The sequence below is a fragment of the Chrysemys picta genome, chromosome 6 (genome assembly GCF_011386835.1).
Source record: "Chrysemys picta bellii isolate R12L10 chromosome 6, ASM1138683v2, whole genome shotgun sequence".
In the NCBI taxonomy this organism is placed as follows: Eukaryota; Metazoa; Chordata; order Testudines; family Emydidae; genus Chrysemys; species Chrysemys picta.
Genome location: NC_088796.1, coordinates 60909690 through 60923560, shown reverse-complemented (window position 1 = coordinate 60923560; position 13871 = coordinate 60909690). Strand labels below are relative to the sequence as shown.

At 40.4% G+C, this 13871-nt stretch overlaps 1 protein-coding gene across 4 annotated transcripts in view; it reads right to left on the bottom strand.

Moving 5' to 3' along the window:
- LNPEP (leucyl and cystinyl aminopeptidase) overlaps window positions 1-13871 on the bottom strand; it is a 97347-nt gene that overhangs the window by 43856 nt on the left and 39620 nt on the right. For all 4 annotated transcript variants that reach the window (XM_065550192.1, XM_065550191.1, XM_065550193.1 and 1 more), the window contains exon 2: window positions 2166-3006. In XM_065550192.1, the coding sequence (XP_065406264.1) occupies window positions 2166-2983 (818 nt within the window). In that variant the 5' untranslated portion in view covers window positions 2984-3006. The remainder of the gene's footprint in view (window positions 1-2165; window positions 3007-13871) is intronic.

The window sequence follows — 13871 nt, the reverse complement described above, 5'->3', positions numbered from 1 at the left end:
CTGCACAACCAGGGCTAGGGATCTGCACCCCGAACTGATGCCAGAGGCTAATTTATCATTCACACACTAACAGGTCAGTTTCACCCTTCAACAGCCTGCATTTTTAAAAACTATAATGTTAAAGTAAATTAAATGTGGAGAATAAAGGGAGGCTTTTTTTGGAAGGGAACCTAATAGAAAACAAAAGCAAAATAGAACCAGTTGCCCACAATTATTGGCATTAATGAATTTTGCCTTCTAAGCTCTGACTGCAGTTATTTTATTTCATTTCATATATTTCATTGTAATGCCTGCGTTCTCAGCTTCCTCACTATTTAAATCTTTCAGGTAATGCTACTTTGAGGTAATCGACACCTCAGATTATAGTGATCTTTGGTTCACTAGCATGAGAATCTTTGGTATTTTAATTCAAAGCCAAAAGAATAAAGGAAAAAAAGATCAACAGCTGGATACAACACTAGGAAAAGAATCTGTCACCAGGTACCCTCCAGAGAGTGAATGTCACCATATGCTTATGAATATCCTCTCCTTGATGTTTGTTTATGGATAAGGTTTCTTTCTGAGTAGGAAAATATGGCATTTTTATTGACTGTTCAGAAAATTGGCTAGCCAGACATAGCCAACCTGGAACAAATCAATGGTGTCTAACCCAGACTTCTATCTTCAAAAGCCAGGTGCTTAAGGGGAGGAAAAAAAAAAAAAAAGTCAAACCCACTGTGATGTGCCCAGTTCCACAACAGAATATATCATTTGGGGACTGGAGGACAAGTGTCTGTGTTACATGAGGATTCTTCCTGTTAGAGGGTGATCAATGCATGCACTGTTACAATTTATAGACTAAGTGTACCCCAGTTTTTGTAGCAGAAGTTATTCTCAAAATGACCTGTATACAACCTTTTCCTGTATATATTAAGTGATTTGCCTTATTGATATCCTGATGGTGACAAGTTCTATAAGTTAATTTTAAGTAACATCAAAAAGCATTTACTTTTACATTTTTAAACGTGTTGCCTTTTAAAATTTATCGCTGTTAGTGTGTTATGGCAAGAGGCAGGGAGATCAACTGCATCATTTAGTTAGGTAAACAAGATTTTATTTTTTTAAAACTAGTGAAAGCTCAGCAAAACATCTTTCCTACACTATGCAGCTCTCTTGTTTGTCTACCAACAAACAAACAAACAAATAAACTTTACACTAGCTGGTTTTCTTTTTAAAATGGATTAGACTTAAAATTAAGTCTGGATTATTCAGGTCCCTTCTATGTCATTAATTAAGAGCTGCAGGCAGCGAAATATTATTGGTCAGCTTGTGCCACACTTTAATATTAATTTACTCCTCAAGTAGCCCCATTGAAATCAAGGAGACTGCTCAAGGAGTCAGGTACGATTTTATGTGAGTAAGGCTATCACAACCTGGCTACATATGGAAAAAAGTCATCATCATCATCATCGATCATCAAGCCTTTATTACTTGCCTACTTCTTAGAGACCAGAAGAAAGACGCTTAGTACAACCCTTGTGATTGTCTATTGACTTAGTAAGAGGTAGACCAAATGGTCTTTTGGAAAAATTCCCATCATTAATATTCATGGTTAAGAGTATCGATCCCTCTGCAGTAGTGACTCATTATCACCACCACCACCACGACAACAACAACCACCACCACCAATCTGAGAGAAAACCACGAAAGGACATAAGATTAATATAACCTAACAAGATAACTATCCACAAGCCGGAAACAGAACTGAAGGACGGTCTGTGCTATAATGAATCAACCCATGCAAGAGATTCTTGAAGCAGTGTTGATTCTAATCATGGAAAACTTCTGCTTCACTCTCCTGCGGTGGACCTGATCTTTGTGTAAGCTGCCATCAACACGAAGAGTTAATATTCAAAACAGAGTGAACGTTGTATTTCCAAAGGAATTTTTTAAATAAAAAAGCAAAAACCTGCTCATTTTCAGACAGACTGTTAGCAACTGTCTCCTGAAGAACTCCTTTGCTATACACTTCAGGGCTCAGGTGTGGAGTCAGAAAAACCACACAGCCGAGTCATTGCTCCTTGCCCTCCCCCCATCATTATTTTTAATTAACGAATCAAGTGCAAACGACTACACACTAAACAACCTAGAAATATAGGGATGAGAAAACTTATTCATTAGCCTACCTTTTCTCAGCATGTTCATCCTTGTAGGAGACTTTGTAAAACCCATAATAGGTATCTGATAAATTAGATGAATAGTCTATGCTGAGGGTGTAGTTCTGCCCAACAAGTAGAGCATCAGGGGCCACAACTGCAATCTGATCATGCACTGGATATTCCAGGACTTCAACTGGTTTTGCCTGATTCCAACCTGCTGAAGTCAGAGTTGCCTTGGTGATATTAAGTCCTGAGCTATGAAGTATGATATTCCAAGTGACCTGGATGACATTAACAGTTATCTGTACAGAACCTGCAAACTCTGTAGTTGTTAGGTTTGGCTGCAAGATGAGATCATAATGTAGTGGTACAACATTACTGGGAAGCCTGTTTTTTGCCCATGGAAATCTCTTTCCATTAGTTGCTAGAGGATATATCAGTTCCATTGTATGGTTCTTTTTATGGCAGCCTTCTTTGGTAAAGGTACATTTGGGAAGAAGGTAGATCACCATTATTACTGAAACTGCAATCAGAAGAACAACTGCACAAACTACCATGGTCCTTAAAGAGGGCACTGAGCATGATCCATCTGAGCTCTGACTATAGCCAGATGCATTACTACGGAGACCTGTGCTTCTGTTCATGAAGGACATGCCCAGCAATTTCGCTGATGATTCATAATCCTCTTCATCCTCATCCATTTCATTCTCTCCAAGGCCACGCACCAGTAGTCGTGAACTTCTTGGCTCATATTCCACTTCATCAGGCTCCAATGGATGCAAGCAAGGCTCCTTTGCCAAGTCAACCACATCCGGTTCTTCCTCAAACATGCTGTTTTCAATCATATTCCTGGGCAGCTGAATTCGATCTGGGTGGGGAGAAGAGGAGGAGAGAAAAAAAGAGCATATGTTATAACTAAAAAGGTATGGCTATGGCTATGACAACCCAAAAGATAACTTACAGAGTGGGAGTAGTGGAGAATGGAAAGCACTTGTGCAGCACCTCTTACTGAGAGAGCTCCAATTCTGGAGAATATTTGTACATATTTCTGCATACAGGGATGATTTTTGGTTTGACTAACAACATTCCTGGAGACATTCATGCAACCCTTCGGCCTAATCTGCTCTGGGAAACTGCATAACTAACATTTTAACATAATGTTACCAACATGATTTTGCCTTTTTTGTGGGGAGGGACACATGTAAGAACATGGAGGATCCTATGGTTAACCACAGCCAACTAGTATATGTTTAAAAACACTAACTGCCCTGTCCACATTCAGTGTTAAGTTGTGTTGTAGAAAGGATTTAGCAAAGTGCTGATTGCTAAACCAGTGGAAGTCAAATATCAAGCCACTATTTTGTTTTAGGAGAGGGATCTGCTTAAATTTTCTATTCCTTTTATATAAAAAGGATAATATACTACATTTGCAACTGCGCTCTTCATTTAAGATTTAGTCCCTATGTCCTAGGTAAAAGCCTGTGCATAAAAAGAGTTAAAAAGTGCTTACTAAAGTAAAACATCTCCATAAATCTGGATCTTAATGAATACATATAACAATTTATTAAATTAAAAGTTCAAATTCAAGAGTCACTTTTTACAAGAGTGACAGATAATTTGACGTGAAACATATGTGAAGAGCTGCTCTGTGTGGCTCGAAAGCTTGTCTCTCACCAACAGAATTTTGTCCAATAAAAGATATTACATCATCTACCTCATCTCTCTAATATCCTGGGATCGACATGGCTACAAGGCTAACTTCTGTATAAGTAATTTATACTCTGGGCAACCAACTACCAAGGAGACAGAGGGAATAAGGAATCCTATCTCTGTGCATGGACAGAGCTGATGCAAGGCCTAGGGACCAGAAAGCAGGTCATAAAGTGGCTTTGGAGAGAACAAGCATTTGTTATAACCATGGGCCTGAAGCAAAGCCCACTGCTGTCAGTGGAAAGACACTGATTTTAAGGGACTTTGGAAGTGTTGGAGGAGACTGACTAAGAAAAGCTAATAGAAGGGGAAAGTGGGGGGGAGGAAGAGAGAGACACAGCAGTAGACTGGTACAACCCTGAATCTCTTTTGTGCCAGAAACCCCCAATACCAGCTTTGTATTTTGTTGAGACTTCTGTAATTTATGCTTAACTTCTTAGTGCTGCTTTCATAATTTTGTCTCCAAGAGACATTTAGACACTGTTTTGATCCATTTCTTCTCTTAAACATTATTTGAATTTAAATACAATTTGAATCAAGTCAGGGAATGAGTGCTGACTCCCATCCGGGGAGATGACAAAGGCTCCACAGTCAGGTAAGGAAAGAAGAAAAGAAAAGAAAACATGTGGGATATGATAGCTCTCCAGTTACCGTAGACCCCAATTCTATAAAGATCCTAAGCATAAGCTTACATTTTAGGCACATGTTTAAGCATTGTGCTGACTGAATAGGAAGAGACTCAAGTGCATGGCTGAAGCTGAACTAGGGCTCTAGCTGATCATTTAAGGAGGACACCGCTTGTAGGGGATGAAGTTTCTTAGCCAGATAGGTACAACAGAAAGCAGACATGTTTATCTTCCCACCTCTCCCCTCAAGAGAGCAATTTATTTGCCAAAAGATGTCAGTCAATTTTTAAATGACAGAGGGGAAGAAAGTGTTGGTCAAAATTTCACAAGGAAAAAATAAAGTTTCCTTGAGCAGTTCTACAAAAGTGACTTTCTATGGCCTAGAACATGACCTTTCAGCTACAGCTAGGTGAACAATGGATTTTTAAAATTTTGTCTAACATTGCAAGAGAATGCAGAAATGGAACTCAGTTGTTTCAGGTTACCAACCCTCTCTCTGTCAGTCCACTCGATCAGACCCTCTCCCCTCTAGGTTATATTTCTAAATCCCAAATCAACAGCCTCTAAAATAAAGCTCCCTGCTCCTCAAATATAATCCCGTGCACTTCACCTCAGCAAGGACAGATTAATTAACCTAATCTGAAGTTTCTTGACTAAAACAGCTTTAAAACATCAAGGGACAACACCCACAACTCACCAAACCAGTGTCTTCAAAACAGGGAAGTCCATCCACAACTCTTCTGCAAAGAGGATTTCAAAAGGTTGGGAACCACTACACTGTATTTTCAAAAAGCAGTTTACATCTAATTCTCCCTTGCTGCTCCCAAACCAACTACCACATATAATTCTCCAGTTCACCTCAAAATTGTATACACAAAAAATTATTTGGGCCACAGAGCATACCTGTGACTGGAAAGAACTTTTCCCTAAGAAATTAAGATAGAAGGCCAAACTAATCACGCTTGAACTAGAGAGAGAAAAATGCCAGCCTCTCTCTTTTTGTTTTGTTTTGTTTTAAATATAAACCACCCCAAACATGCACTTAGAATTATTTGCAGAAATTGGCGGCAATCTAGCCAGTAGCAGAAAAATGGCTTGTTTTTATTGTTAAAAACCACACAACCATTTTCCAAACTCAGTGCTAGGTTAACAAGTCACAACTTTACTGAAGATAAAGGGCACCACCCACACTATTTCCACTGGAACACATATAGATAAGTAACAGAGCACTTCTGGGTCACTGAAGTTACCAATCCTGAGATACATACCTATACAGGCAGAGGAATCAGACAGCTTTACAGGAACAACTCTGAGGCGAACCAGCTTTAAATACAGATTTATGTCTAGATAAACTGCATTTTGTTTTTCCCCGTGCTAGCAAGAATAAAAGGAGCAAAGAATATATAATATTCTAAGCAAGCTGTATGTGGGGACTTTTTCCAGGCCTGAACAACAGGACTGTAATCTTTGTATTTTCACACTTCACTGTCCTCTTTCACACCAAACACCAGTAGCAGGGAGAAGTATAGTCAAATCTTGACAAAAAAAAGATGAATTTAAATTCATACAAGGTTAGATTCCAGTCAAGACTAACAAGGGCAGAAAAGTAGGAGTACAACAAGTGGGAGAAGTTTCATCTGCCAAGATAAAAGCAGTATAGGGCCACTGAGCTATCACGGCAGTTCCCAAAGATACAAGTGCTTTAAACCCCAAGATTTAATTCTACATTACCATGCCAAGAAACCTGACACTGAGGCACAGGACCCAGCACAAGGACACATGGACAATAGTTTCTGAATAAATGGAGCCTGCGTTGCTCTAGGACTACTTTGCACATCACTGCCACTGCTAAGCAGCCCTGAGAATCACCATAGCTAACATAGGGTGTATTCTGATGGTGCAGAAACAGCATACTGACTCCTCTGCCACCCCTCTTCAGTGCACAGGGTGTCCTTCTGACCCAGGGATCCCTAGTTACTTGCCAGCCCCTCTGGGGCCATTGGCAGACCAAACAGTACCTGGAAAAAAAGTCAGCCTTTAGGCTCCTCTAGCTTACACCAGAGGTCACTCAGCGTGCACAGCTGGCCCAGGATTGGGAGAGCACGAAGAGAAGAGAAGGAAAGTTGGCTTTCTGAATTACAACTGTTGTAGTGAAAATTTAGAATTGCAGAATCAGTCTGCCTTACTAGACTGAATTTGTAACGGATGACCCACAAATAAGTCAATTTAGGCAACCCATGACAACACAGCTGTCTGAAACTTGTTATGATATAGCTCCAATTTGCAATATTCATGGGACCATAACTGTGTTTTGTAAACACGATAAAACCTTGGATGTGAACTACAACCATTGCTGAGAATGGGACAGGTCCACAATATGACAAACCAAGTATATATAGGGTTTTTTTAAATCATTATGGGTATTTTGCTCCCTTTTATACTGACATATTCTGTAGTATCAAAGAGGTTTAGGTTGCTAAAACTAGGATAACAGCACAAGCTTGTTTTAGCAGTAACAATTGTATTGTTTTAATAAATCAACCCGAGCATCATTGGAAAAAGAGAATTAATTAAGAAATAAAAAGTCCTTTCTTCCTTTATACATTGACCTTGAAGTAATAACTATCCTCGACATTCTACATGTATACTGTGGCTCTGCCTCCCAGAACACAAAATAATTTGTTCTAGGAAGAACTTCTTTAATATACTCACTTTTATTACACTGAAGAAGTAGCAGAGCAATTCTCTAAGTTGGTGGATTTTTTAATGTGTGGTTTACATGAAGGACCAAGGACACATGGCTAAGACAATCGGGGCTAAGGGCACTGTAGAGGACCCTTCCACATCCAGGTCTTACCCTTGTAGAGTATATGACCTCAGGTTCATCCATGCTTTCCAAGTCAGTCTTGTAATTTAATAAGCATTTCCATCAACTGGTCTTTTCACAAACTGAAGAAATACGTAAGTTCACTGCAAGACATAGCTGGTCCTTTGATCACACTGAGGCAGTTAGACACAGTAATACTGTTTTTATGGGGAGAAGGAGTGGCATTCTACATCAAAGACGGCATTACCTGTTTCTGAATCACTGATAACTCAGAAGTAAGTGATCCATAAGCTTTCAGGATAAATGTCCTAACAGATAAAACACAAAAGATGGGGTACCAGCTGGTTTCTGCTACAGACCACCAAATCACACTAGACAACAGAATGACCGCCTCCTCACAGGCCTAACACAGGGGACCTCAATTTGAGTGACATATTCTTAACAGTGAGGATAATTAACCAGTGGAACATCTAACCAGTGTAGTGGTGGATTCATCATCGCTGGCAATTTTTAAACTTAAGATTGGATATTTTTCTAAAAAGATGCACTCTCATTCAAACAGGAATTAAATTTAAACAAGTTCTCTGACCTGTGTTATACAGAGAAAACCAGATGATCCCAGTGGTCCCTTCTGGCTTTGTAGTCTATGATCAAATGGCTTGATCCAGTACCCTCCTGGGTGACAGACTACTCTGAGCCAACAGTGTTCTTTTTGCCTGGCCCCACTGTAGGACTTATAGGCAGAGGGTGTAAAATTAACTGAAGATTTTTTTTTTTTAAACGATGCATGGCACCTGTTCTCTAGCCAGTATAACATATTGAAACAGCATGCACCATAGCGGGTTTTCAAAGATAGGAACTATGCTGATGCCTCAGACTAGAATCAAATTTTCTGTTTTAACAATTGAAAATACAGGGTATATATGCAAAGCTTTGCATAGAAATATGAAAAGGAGTAAATTTGAGGAACTGATACTTTAAATGCTGTTCAGCTAATGCACTTTGAGTTACAAGGTTTCAATTCTCAAATCTGAAGTATGGTACAACACACAAAGATACGGATCCTAATATGCAAAAGATTGTTTCTGCAAGGGGTAGGCTTGTGTTTAACATGATAGCAAGATAATGGCTTTGGGGGGGAAATGTTTTGTTTTTCGGGAGTCTTTTGCACTTTAACTTTTCAAAATATAGTAAGCCAAGCAAACATACAATAGAGCAAGTTTACTGTAACTTACTGTATTTATTTAATAAAATAGCATAAGACACCTTGACGGCTGCTAGAGGTAAAGTTGTCTGCTAATATTCACGCTACAGGGGAAACTGTATGCTCCTCTTTAGCAGGAATGGAAAGCTTCAAACAAAAATTAATGCCCTCCGGAGGCAAAGAGCAAATAAACACAGATTCATAGATTCTAAGGCCAGAGGGGACTGTTTTGCTTATCTACTCTGACCTCTTTTATAAACACAGGGCACAGAACTTCCCCAAAATAATTCTTAGCGCACATGTTAGAAAAACATTGTCAGCGATGGAGAATCCACCACAACCCTTAGTAAATTTTCCAATGGTTAATTACTGTCAGTTAAAAATTTATGCCTTATTTCCAGTCTGAATTTGTCTAGCTTTAACTTCCAGCCATTGGATTCTGTTGTATCTTTCTCTGCTAGATCAAATATTTGCAATCTATAAGTATCTACAAGGTGAACAATCAAGTCACTCTTAACGTTCTCTTTGTGAAGTTAAATGGATTGAGCTTTTTGAGTCTATCGCTATAAAGCACATTTACTAATGCTTCAATCAATCATTCTCATGGCTCTTCTCTGAACCTTTTCCAGTTTGTCAAAAGCTTTCTTGACTTGTAGACACTAGTCCTGGCTACAGTATTCTAGCAGCAGTCACACCACTGCCAAACACAGTGGTAATATTCTCCCTTTTTCCACTCAAGATTCCCCTGCTCATGCATCCAAAGGACTGCATCAGCCTTTTTGGCCACAGTGTCACAACAGGTGCTCACGTTCAGCTGATTTCCACCATAATCTCTACATCTTTTTCAGACCCACTGCTTCCCAGGATATTTCCCTGTAAATATGGTCTACAGTCTTTGTACTACACGTGTTTGACCATATTAAAAAGTGTATTGTTTGCTTGCACCCTGTTTACCAAGCAATCCACGTGAGTATATACCAGAAATCTTTCCTCTTCATTCCTTACCAGTCCCCCAGAATGGGTCATCTGCAAACTTCCAAGTCATGGATTTAAAAATAAAATAAATAAAGTTACTCTCCAAAACTCCACTAGAAACACACCACATCAGTGATGATTCCCAGTTCGCAATTACATTGAAATGTGTCAGTTTGCCAGTTTTTAACCCATTTAATGCATGACATGTTAATTTTGTATTGCTGTAGTTTACTACATGGTCTATATCTGATCTATGTTTTCATGCATGCAGTGGGCTGGTATTCCAGAATATTAGCCAAAGAAGGGTGGTCTAAATACACCCGATCTACAAGTTGGAGGGCAAAATCCATCTCTGACAAATATAAATCACCCCAGACTATGCAAAGACGCTCCAGGAAGGGGATGGATTTCATGCTAATAGAAGAGACTTACTGTTGACTAAATATACATTTTCCAATCTACTGAAAATATTTCATATGCTTAGCTGGTAAATTAGAGATAGCAAAACAGGTAACAAGAGCAGTTGCTTATTCATGTTAATGTTATTAATGATGATGAAGGCCAGTTTGTTTAAAAGGGGCCATCCAAACATAAAAATTTATCCAAAGGTCAAGGGGTCATTAATCCAGCCCCAAGGTAGGACCAAGTATACTTCGACCACAGGTGTTCAACTAATCTTTGCTTAAAACCTCCAAAGACAGGGAATCCACAACCTCCTTTGGTAACCAATTCCATGGCTACTTAACTATCCTTATAGTTAGAAAGTTTTTCTTAACATCTAACCTAGATCTTCCTTGATGCAGATTAAGGCCATTACTTCTAGTTCTACCCTTAGTAGACAGAACAATTGATCACAGTCCTCTAGAACAGCTCTTAACATACGTGAAAACTTATTAGGCCCCCCTTTCACACAGTCTTCTTTTCTCAAGAAAAAACATGCACAGGGGTGTTTGTTTTTTAACCTTTCCTCCCAGTTCATATTTTCTAAACCTTTTATGGTTACTCTCCTCTGGACTCTGCAATTTGTCCACATCTTTCCTAGAGTGTGCAGTCCAAAACTGGACACAAGACTCCAGCTGAGACCCCACCCGTGCCAAGTTGAGAAGAACAGTTACCCTCAGTGTGTTACATTGCACGTCCCAGAATAATATTAGCCTTTTTCACAACTGCACCACACTGTTGGCTCATTCAATTTGTAATCCACTATAACCCCAAGACCTCTTTCAGCAGCTCTAATATCCAACCAGTTATTCCCTATTTTGTATTCATGCATTTAATTTTTCCATCCCAAGTGTAGTACTTTGCACTTGTCTTTATTGACTTATCTTGGTTGATTTCAGACCAAATTTGTCAAGGTCCTTGTGACAGCTAATTCAGCCCTCCAAACTGCTAGCAACCCTCCGAGCTTGCAGTCATGCACAAACATTATAAGCATATTCTTCACTCCAGAAGCCAGACTGACCACCACCACACCCAGGAGAGGCCCCTGAAGGACCCCATAAGATACATTCTCCCAGTCTGACATCCAACCATTGATAAGTACTCTGAATACTGTTTTTCAACCAGTTATGCACCCACTCTAGAGCACATTTTCCACATATGATTCATTTTAGAGAAACCAGGCATTAAGAAACTGATTAAATTCTAAAGTTGTTTTACACCTGTATTAGTGAAAAAGAATGGACAGAATTAAAAACCCAGAGTTTAATGCAAAGTTGAGTGCCATAATTCCCTTCCCCTGCCCTACTGTATTTTAGAAACACAAGGTGGGTGAGATATCTTTTATTGGACCAACTTCTGTTGGTGAGAGACACAAGTTTTGAGCATACACAGAGCTCTTCTTCAGGTCTGGGCAATGTACTCAGAGTGCTACAGCTAAATAATCTGTTCCACCTTGTAGTTAGCTCTCACACTGAGTGCAGTGACCTGTGTAAGTTCAAAAGCTTGTCTCGGTCACCAACAGAAGATATTACCTCACCCATCTTGTCTCTCCAATATCCTTGGATCACGGGCTACAAAAAATGCTGCATACTACTATATTTTGACAGAGTAAATAGCACATGGGACTTCAGCTGATCTATTAACTAGGAAACTTAGGTGTCAGAATTAGTGATGGTCTAATTGTGAGGCTTGAAAAGACATACTGAGGGGTCATTAATTAAAGAAATAAAACCCAAAGAAACCAGACATTCTGGGGAATTCAAGATGAGCAAAGCAAAACACACTTCTAATATTAAGAGGCTGAAAGGAAGTCATTGCCCAAAATTATGGAATAGAAGCTGGGTACTGGGGAACGGGGAGTGCTGAACTAAGGACAATGGACTGATTTTGTGTCAGTGAGAGGGATTTCGATGGGAGCTGCAAGTGCTCAACAACTCTGAAAGAGTCAGGCTTCTTTAGGGTCCTAAACATGGCTGTATATACCCAACTAATATCCAGGACTGAAAATGTTTGCCTTTCCTTCGCGCTGGTTGCTAACAAACAGTACATATGTTAAACAAGTTCTGTGGACTCTGTCCCTGCTAAATGGATGCAGATTCAATTTTGTAAGATCAATATTGTATTTGTCTTATTAATGAAGGAAAACCAGCTTGAAGATAAATTTTCTCTCAGCATTGGCTTTAGATAGTTGCACATTTATCAGTCTAAATAATATTTTTCACAATGTGAGGTGTGCAACTCTTGCAAGATTTCAAAACAGGAAATTTAGAGCACATGAATCTCTAATGAACCTACTGACTCATGTTTGGGTTCCCTCCCTCCCTCCCTCCCTCCCTCCCTCCAGGACCTCCACTGTGGCTGAGCTGGAGGAGGAAGATCTAGCCAGGAGAGGGCATTGTGCTACCCAGTTCAGCAGCTGGCCAGTAAAGTGCTCCATAATTCCTTAGACAAAACGGAATTAGTATCCTAGGTTCAGGGGAGACCAGGCTCTCGGGAGACAGCCAGAAGCTGTGCGTGAGCAGCAGTGGTAGCCAACGATTGAGAGATGGCTGCAAAGGGAAGGTTAGATAGCTTTCAATTCCGTTTTGGAGGCTGAGAGCAGGACAAAGAAAGAGGGCCAGTAATAGCTGCAGAAGGAGCACACAGCAGTGTCTTGCAAGCATAAGGCATGGGGACAACTGATTGTGCACAGCAGGATGATGGTCCACAGGAAGCCTTAACAAGATTGTTACTTTATACTCCTGTACCAAACTGCCCTTATGTGCTGGGTTAGGAACTGTTGGAAAAATCAGTTCTTTTAATTGAAAGTATTTGTGTTTTTTGCACATTTCTGTTTCTGACAGCCCTAGTAAAGTAATCCTTACTTTAGCTCAGGGGTAGGTAATCTATGGCACGTGTGCCAAAGGCGGCACGCGAGCTGATTTTCAGTGGCACTCACACTGCCCGGGTCCTGGCCACCAGTGCGGGGGGGCCTTTGCATTTTAATGTAATTTTAAATGAAGCGTCTTAAACATTTTAAAAATCTTATTTACTTTACATACAAACAATAGTTTAGCTATATATTATAGACCAGGGATCGGCAGCCTTTGGTATGCGGCTTGCCAGGGTAAGTACGCTGGCAGGTGGGCTGGTTTGTTTATCTGCCACATCCGCAGGTTCGGACAATCACGGCTCCCACTGGCCGCGGTTCGCCGCTCCAGGACAATGGGGGCTGTGGGAAGTGGCAGCCAGCACATCCCTCGGCTTGCGCCACTTCCCGCAGTCCCTGTTGGCCTGGAGCGGTGATCCGCCGAACCTGCGGAGGCAACAGGTAAACAAACCGGTCTGGCCCACCAGGGTGCTTACCCTGGCGAGCTGCGAGCCAAAGGTTGCTGATCCTGGTTATAGACTTATAGAAAGATCTTCTAAAAACATTGAAATGTATTATTGGCACGCGAAACCTTAAATTAGAGTGAATAAATGAAGACTTGGCACACCACTTCTGAAAGGTTGCCGACCCCTGCTTTAGATGAACTCACCGAAGACCTGGAGCATCTTCAGCTCCCGAAATACACATGGCTTGCGACCAGACATCTCAAGGAGACGGATATGCTGAAAGCACACCACCCTATAGTGAAAAAAGAACAGGAGTACTTGTGGCACCTTAGAGACTAACAAATTTATTAGATGCATCCGAAGAAGTGGGCTGTAGTCCGCAAAAGCTTATGCTCTAATAAATTTGTTAGTCTAAGGTGCCACAAGTACTCCTGTTCTTTTTGCGGATACAGACTAACAGGGCTGCTACTCTGCACCCTATAGTGGCGTCAGTTACAATACTTATTGTGCATCTTATTCCCCTTCCCTGGCTTTGCAAGCAGTCCCAAAGCTAAAGAAAAATTACAACAGAATGGAAACTAGATACAGCATGTTGCTAACACACAGCCATGAATTACTTCAAGACAGACCCACCC